General features: G+C 29.3%; 1 protein-coding gene across 1 annotated transcript in view; it reads left to right on the forward strand.

Moving 5' to 3' along the window:
• The window catches only part of LOC106465015 (zinc finger FYVE domain-containing protein 26-like), a 158,721-nt gene that overhangs the window by 138,301 nt on the left and 11,950 nt on the right, over positions 1 to 8,470 (forward strand). Inside the window, exons 34-37 of the mRNA XM_022392838.1 lie at positions 88 to 91; positions 269 to 355; positions 3,556 to 3,615; positions 7,965 to 8,105. Coding sequence (XP_022248546.1) covers positions 88 to 91; positions 269 to 355; positions 3,556 to 3,615; positions 7,965 to 8,105 — 292 coding nt within the window. The remainder of the gene's footprint in view (positions 1 to 87; positions 92 to 268; positions 356 to 3,555; positions 3,616 to 7,964; positions 8,106 to 8,470) is intronic.

An 8,470-nucleotide genomic window follows, 5' to 3' on the forward strand; every position in this document is an offset into this window, starting at 1 on the left:
TGTATATATATATATATATATATATACACAGATATAGGTATAACATTATTTTTAAGTACAAATTATTATTCTGATGTTTTAATTGAGAAATGTTATTCTTACATACTGCTTGTGATGTCCCTTCACTTTAAGATAGTTCCTTGCTTCTCTTCATTGTATAGTACATGATTCACTTATTTTCTGTGTTATGAAAATCCTCTATCTTATCTTTGTACAAAAGCTATATGATAGTTGATGTTTATTACTTTATTTTTGTAAATCTGAAAAGGAGAAAAATCAGCAGCATCAGGAAAACCCACTCTTGCAAGACATTGTTAGTGTTTTAGAGAACTTTAAGCACCCTTCTCCTCATAAGGTTAGTACACCAAAATTGTAATTTTTTTGTTACTGCATTTTTAGTAGTAAGATATATGCCTGTCTATAGTCTCAGAATTTTCATGATGACGTTTAAAAAGTTTATATACAGGAATTTCAAAAATGACTAAACATATGTGTTCTGTACTGAATATTGTTAACTTTTGTTTATAATAAATCACAAATTAGCCACGTAAGACAAGGTTTAAACTAAAATGGTTTGTTTTAAAAGCAGATGTTTTGTCAACCAGTTGTTTAGAATTTATTTGATATATTGTTACTACTCTAATAATTAAAATGTAGAGACACTGTTGCAATGATTATAATATATATTAAATTGTTTCCAACAGCAATATGATAAAATTCATCCTTATGAAAAACTAAATAGAATTTGTACCATTTTCTCATAAGTTATAGTGGAGTTGTCATTTAGATAAAAAGTTATGGCAATATTGGTGTCAACACAATCTTTTGGCAAAAACTTTATTAGTTCAAAAATTGAACAAGGTGGAAAATAGTAAAAAATCTGTTCTGGATTGTTGCTATTTATGCTTAACTACTGTTATGGAATTGCTCAATTGTATATATTTTTAGACATACAATGTAATGACTAATTTTTTACTCTGATTTCATCTGTCAATTTGTCAAGAATAAATAACTTAGAAAGGTTTTAATTTCATATTCAACACAGTTTGTCATGATATAAAAATCTGTTTGGTTTAGATATTAGTGATTAATTTATTTTTGTGAGTGAATATTTTATTATTGTTAGTTTTTGTTATAATAAGAGTTAAAAGCAGACGATTGTAGGAAGTTTTGTTAATAATTCATTGACATCAAGAATATAGAAGGCAGGCAGACGAGTAAGTAGTAATGATATAAATAGCGTGAGACGAGCAGGAAGCAGCAGACAGATAATAACAAAAGAGAATAAAGTTGGTGTGAAGTTAACTATTGTAGAAGTGATAGGTCTAACGTTTAATATATTAGAATGAAACTAATAGTAGAAAAGAAGATAAGAAAAATAATTTTAATCTGTTAAAGCATGGTTTTAAAGTAATTGAATCAGCCTGAGTGCACTTTGGCAAGAGGAGCAGAGTATCTTCAAAAAAAAAAAGAAGACCAAATGATTACGGTAACTCACACCACAATTGTAAGTGAATCACAGAGAGTACTGGTGCGATAGAAATAGAGAAGATAGTTTGTGTTGTCAACTGAAATTCTAAAGTTATTGAATAGGCCTAAGTGGATATTTGACAAGAAGGAGAGAACTACATATATAGTATTTATCATATGTCCATAATATCTATAGTGTTGAAGAATTCTTTGTACGTACGTTAACTTTTTCTGAATATATATATATATTATTTTGAAAACAAGTGAAGTTCGTGCTGTTTATTCATCATTGAATTTATTGCTAACAAGTCACAAACACAAACAAACATCCTAAACCCAATAACAACATAGTATATATTTGTACTATTAAGAAATATAATTAAAAGCCTTTTTATTTTGACAATTGGTAAAGATCAGATTTTAAAATTCTGACACAGTTAAATAATATTGTTAAGCATCTATTTATTGCATGTTTGGTATTTTGTAAAAGTTGTTCTAGGAATCAACCTTCTTTGTTAAATATAAACAATTATGACATTCTTTGTGGTCAATTTGCCTATATTTGCTATCAGTGCTAGTACACAGAGAAATTCATGACATATTGATAGCTTTGTAGAATTAAAATGAGTCATTATCTAAATTCAAATTATTCAATCTTATTAGTATAAATCTAAACAAAAATGTTTGAATGTTTAGCTTGTTATTGGCTAACATTATTTTTGTTTGCTCAATATACATTGAATAGCTGACATACTAGAAGTAGGTACCGGCTGGCAGTAAATCTCTAGATAAGTTGATAATTCTTAATGAAAAGTTGTCATATTGTTAACATTTATTAATTTGCTTGCAAGTAATACTTCTATATTCTGCAGCACCAGAAAATGTTTGAAAAGGTCACTCTTCCTGCAGGGCACATAAAATAGAATTTCTTACTCATTCTGCACAAATTTTATTTGTCCTATAAGATATTTCCAACAATATAATTTTCAAATTCATAATAAACACAATAAAACTTTAGACACAATATTCTCAATAGCAGCCTCTGAACATTTTTGAAACATTGCAAATAAGAATTATTTACTTGAGGGATCTAAGTAATTGCTGATTAAATGAATAGCCTATTTATAATATTGGTCCTTTGACCTATGTATTAACCAATGGTCATTGCATGATGTATATATATATATATGATATGCATGTGCTGAAATCCAATAATTGATATTTTGACCTCTCGTTCTAGTAAAGTTAAATATACAAAGAATCTAGGAAAAACATGAGAGGCCAGCATATGCAAAGGTGTACAGAGTTGTTCAAAAATAAGTACATGTGCCTTTGGCTGTCAAACAAAGCTGTGATGCTATATAAAGATAATATTTCTGTACAGATGCTTTATTATTACTGATAAAATAAGTAGTAGTTGTACAAAGTGTTAGCTATTCTGTACATAAAATTAAGATTTTTCATTATCATGATCATAATTACTGGGCCATTCATTGTGCATGGTAACAGCATCAGAGGCTGTGATGCTGAAATACATATACTGATATATGGAAAACAGTGACAGTTGAATGATAAATGATAGAAAATAAGTTATTCATTGAAGTCTGCCTGTTATTTTTAGTGCTGCAGTTATTCTACATATAAGTGGACAAGTGGAATTGTCAAGGCCTGTTCTGTCTTATATAAACAACCTGATTTTTGATATCAGTTGCTTTTAGGGTAGATGTCAGCCTTGGTTAACAGTGTATGTGATTATGCACATTTAAAATTTGAAGTTTGTTATGCAAACACTTTTGTGAATGATTTGTTTTAACATCCTGTTGTACCTCACAAAATTCATGAAAGTAAATCATCACAATATAACCAAAAAGTTTATGTTTCTATGCAATGTATTTATCTTGTATATCAAATAAAAAATATAATCTACATTTTTAACTCTTCATATATTTAATTTAGAGTATTTATAACTTTTCCTTTGTATTTTGTTCTAGATGTTTTCTCCCCAAAAACGTTTAATTAGTTGATTGGTATTTTTGTCACACTGATTATGTGACAGATTTTTACTTTTAAAACTGTTATGTATAGGGCTGTGGGATTTCTCGCTCACTGGCCAGGCTAAAAAGTATTCAAGCTGGAAACATTCAAGTAAGTTACAATTTTTACATGTATTGACTAACCTTTTAATGTTGATTTATTGTGCTGTTTTATTTGAATTTACAATGTTTATGTCGACTGTAGATAGATATGAGTAGTTCATCAAAAAAAATTTTGATGTGCCTTTTGGTCGTGGAGTTATCATTCTCTAAACATGGGATCTCTGCCAGAGCAATATCCAGTACCAGAAAGCATTTCATAAAAAATAGTTTAGAGAATATTTGAATGTAACAAGTTATTATATGTTGTGTTAAGCTTTAAATATGCAGCATATGCTAATATAAGCAAAAAATAAAAATTTTGTTTTTAATATCAAATTATTTCTGGGATTTATTAGCTACTGGGGTCTAATAATAGGTGCAACTGTGCTGATAAAACAAATTAACATGTATAGACCTCTGCAGTAGGAAGTTTATCATTTGTGTTATTTACACTATTAAGTAATGAGACATATAGTCAAATGTGTTTTCTTGAGAACAATTCATTAGTGTTATATGGGTGTATTTTCAATCATATGACTGCCTCTGAAATGCCAAGGTTTTTCAAAATCTCATGAAATGGTCAAGTACAACATCCTTTTATACCTTGACCACACTTTGATGTCTAACCCTTGGTGTTGACAGATCAGCAGTATTATTACTATAGTGCAAGCTTCATGGGGTCATATGGTGTGATTGGTGCAAACTTCCAAGTTTATTGCTTACTGGTCTCAGTTTCATTATGTGCTACATCATTGGCAGAAACTTCTCCATTCCACTCTGCCATGTTTATAACATGTGCAGTGCTGTCAATCTGTTAAAAATGTTTGCTGCTTAGCATACAGTTGGGTCACATAACTCTATATTTCAGAAACTTCAATCAGTTTCTGAGCATCTGCTCAACTAGAAGGTGGACTTATCAAACACATATATTATATTAGATTAATCTCCTTACTTGATGTGATTTGCACATTAATGACTCTGGGTTTTCATATTACTCTCTTAAATTGTACAAGTCTTATATGCATTACTTAAGCCCCTGGTACACTTTTGACCAACCTACATGCACATATAGACAAAAAGCACCGACAACCAAAACTTTATTGTTATTTTTGTGGTTGTACAAGCATGTTAACAGTACTATAATCTTACAACATCACAGCTGAACCTCAGTGTAAAAACCGACTTACATTCAGAAAGCATGTATTACAATATTCTTATTCTTCATTGGGAAAAATATGTAAAATAAATTAATAATATTTTGAAAGGCATTCAAAACATAAAATCAAAGCCAAGAATGATTAATCTTACGTGCACGGGGAAGGTCCACTGAACTGAGCCCATATTAAAGTATTAATGCTTACTATAAATTCTATAATTCTGAATTTACTTGATTTATTTTCAAAAAAATTTTGCTAGCTTTTAATAAATATTACAAATATGTTGTACACAAAACTTCAGAATTTGTGGTAAAGTATTCTTACCAAATATTTGTCAGTCTGATTCAGTGTCTGTTTAGTCTGAGTGCAAGATTTTTTTCACGTTAAAAGTAAAAGTAATTTTTATATCTTATAGATTCATGGTTCATTTACCTCTACAACCTCTTAAATGAATACTGACAGTTTCTTTTTTTTAGTGAAACTTCTTTTTATTTCTGTTATTTCCTCTACCCTAATACTATGACAACTCAATTCATTTGATTGACCTTGTAATCACCACAGAAAATACAAAATATATCTAAATTACCCTTTTTTTCTTTCTTAAATGACTGCAGATTGTAACATAAAATTACAATCAGTTATCCTAAACTACTTCAAGTTTAAACACTTTACATCTATTTTCATTTAATTTTATTGTTTTATTGCTCTTTGAACTACGTGTAATTAATAAAACTACAGAAAAAAACAAGAAGTCACTTGGTGATCTCACAGCTCAAGTTATGGTAAACAAACATTGAATTATGTATTGCAAGTGCAGGTCACATGTATACCTCACTGAGAAATGTATTTTATTTAATTTTCTTTTTAGTTTTTGTTTTCTTACCTAACCACAAAAGTTTACAATTTTTACATTTTAGTTACTTTTACAGCAATAAGTAAAAAATACACATATTGTCTTACAAGACAATAGATATGTGCGCCTGTAAAAGTTTCACTCATGTTGGTGCTTCCAGGTGTGACTGAATAACCCAATTTGAGAAGAGCATGTTTGCTGACATCTGTCACATGTATAACTTGTGTTCTGAAGTTGATTGTGCAGCTTTTGAATTTTTCCAACATGTTCTCCTCTGCTTCTTCCCTATATTCTTTCCTCTTTCTTTCTGAAGCACAGCTTAATTGCTTACTTCCAGTCACTCCTGTTCTCAGCAGTTTTTTCCCACATTTCTGGATCAGTGTCCATAGACTTCATGTTTCTCTTGCAAGCATCTTTGAAATACAATACAATGAATATGACCTGCTTTTTGGGTTATGCCTTAAGCCCTAAGTACCCATTGAGGCAGACAGACTGTGGTGGATTAGTACCTTACTGGCTGGGGCTGCCCAGCTTGAGTCAGGTGCAGGTTGATCAAGGAGATGTGATTGTCTATCCTGCAATCAGAGACAATCCATTGCACTGTTCTTTACAAGGGTATAAAAAACCTGGGCACTTGCAGAGATCCTGGGTTGCTCAGATGTCAAGATCCCTCTCAAAAATACACATAAGAAACAATAAATTTAGTACTTATGGGTGGATCTTATATTGTTTTGTACTTTAAGACTTGATGAAATTTAGGCCTCATTTTTAATATGGTTGTTGCTCATACTATGCTGAATTTTTATTTATTTCAAATATTTAACTTAGAACACAAAATAAAATTATGCACAAATAATATAATTTCCTATAATATTTAATTTCACTGGTTTTCTAACTAAACTATTAAAGTGCATTAAAATAATTCCCTTACCAAGGTTAACTCAATGAATCTGTAGGTGAAGAATTCAAAAGCTGTCATCAGAATGGGCTAACATTTACATAATTCAGTAAATAAAAATATACTTTTTCTATTGGTTATAAATAATTTAATAGCAGATATCAGAGAGATTTATTGACATTTTTTGAAAGACAGTACATGATAGGAGCATGTGAAATGTGGGTGTGACATCTGATTTATATTTGTAAATCAATATGATTGGCTATAAAATCATATTATGCCTCACCAAAACCTATGCCATAAATTTGTAATTTATATTAAACTCAGGAACTCCAATGAGAGTGGAAAGAATGTTTAAATGGGCAATTTGAGCAAATTGTCACTTGAAACATGAAAGTGAAGACTAGTATTTTATTTCAATATTTAATTATGTAGTTAAGAAATGAAAACTTATATCGTATTAAAACTTTATTTTTTAACTATGTTTTGATGTCAAGTTTATTGATATAAATTGATGATAAAGTTGTTTAATTAAGTTTTGAATGTAACTCTATAAAATGTTATGTGAACTTTGATCCCCAACCTGCAACATAGGGTTAAAAACTACAATCACGACATAAAAAAGACTTCTTTTTTTCCTCTCAAAATATTAACTTTAAAACAAACTCAAATAACTTGTGAGAGAGGTGCAGGCATATCTCTTGAGTCAGTAATATAAAAATTAGAATATTGCAAACGTTTCTTGTTACTGTAGTATAAGTGCTATACCTTACGATTGTTTAGAAGAGAAGCATCATTTCAATTTTACCACATACAGAATTTACTAGATAAGTCTGAAGTCAGTGCCAATACATGGATGTTAACCATTACTCGTAAAAGAGATTTCAAACACAGAATATTCATTGCAATTAAAGAACTTGTTATGTACATAAATAGAAGTGAATATTTTTATGAAATTGAATGATTAACAGTGCTGATCTTTCCTGCATTTTAATTATTTTTGAGAGATATTCTATGTTTTCTTAATTTTTTACATTTTAAATGTTTTTTTTAATATTTTGTCATTGTTTTTTCAACACCCTCTGAGAGTTATTTTTTACTTTAGTCTGATTTTGAAGTATTAAGTGTAATGATGCATTTAGTGAAAAGTGTTATTCCAGTGTTTATTTTGGAATGAGTTAAGCTGTCTACATCTACTTGGCTTTCCTTCATATAGATGTACCAACAGACAGATCTCAGTAAAGATCTTCTAATGTAACATTTCTTGAATGTAGTATTTGGATGTATTGTATGTTAAGTTGGCAAAAATTATATACTATTTTGTTGTATTTTTACACTTTTTTGACATTTTAAGTATTTTTTTTTAAAGAATAAAGTAGCACCATTGATTATAATAGTATCCTCCATAATTTGGAGATATATATTGCTTAGATTTGTGCTGTTTGTTTCAGAACATTGCAGAACTCCACAATACAGCAGCTTTACAAGAGTGCCAGTATTACTTAAAAACCTATGGCACATCATTGGCTCTTGTATTATTCTATGAGAGAAATGACATTTTGGACACAGCCTTGAATTACCTTTTAGAAAAGGTTTGTGAAGAAAAATTTACATTGATAAAATAAGGAAAACATTTTGGTATTTATTAAGGTTTGAAAATATGAAATCTTTATTGATTTTTAATGTTATATTTAAAGTTCTAGATTAGATAAAATTAATGATTTCTTTCTTTGTGCATGATCTGTTTAACCCTTTCCTTGAATTCAAAATTTTTATTGAACTACTATTTCATGAATTTATGCCAATAAGTTTGGTATCAAACTGTAGATTATAATTTAAATTTTAGTATTATACAATACTCAATTTCTTAATTTAAAAATAGATATTAACAAAACACAGTTAAGCATTGATTTTTGTGTGTCATGTGGTATGTTGAATGCAGCACTGGTTCATATTA

This window comes from Limulus polyphemus, unplaced genomic scaffold (assembly GCF_000517525.1).
Source record: "Limulus polyphemus unplaced genomic scaffold, Limulus_polyphemus-2.1.2 Scaffold1812, whole genome shotgun sequence".
NCBI lineage: Eukaryota > Metazoa > Arthropoda > Merostomata > Xiphosura > Limulidae > Limulus > Limulus polyphemus.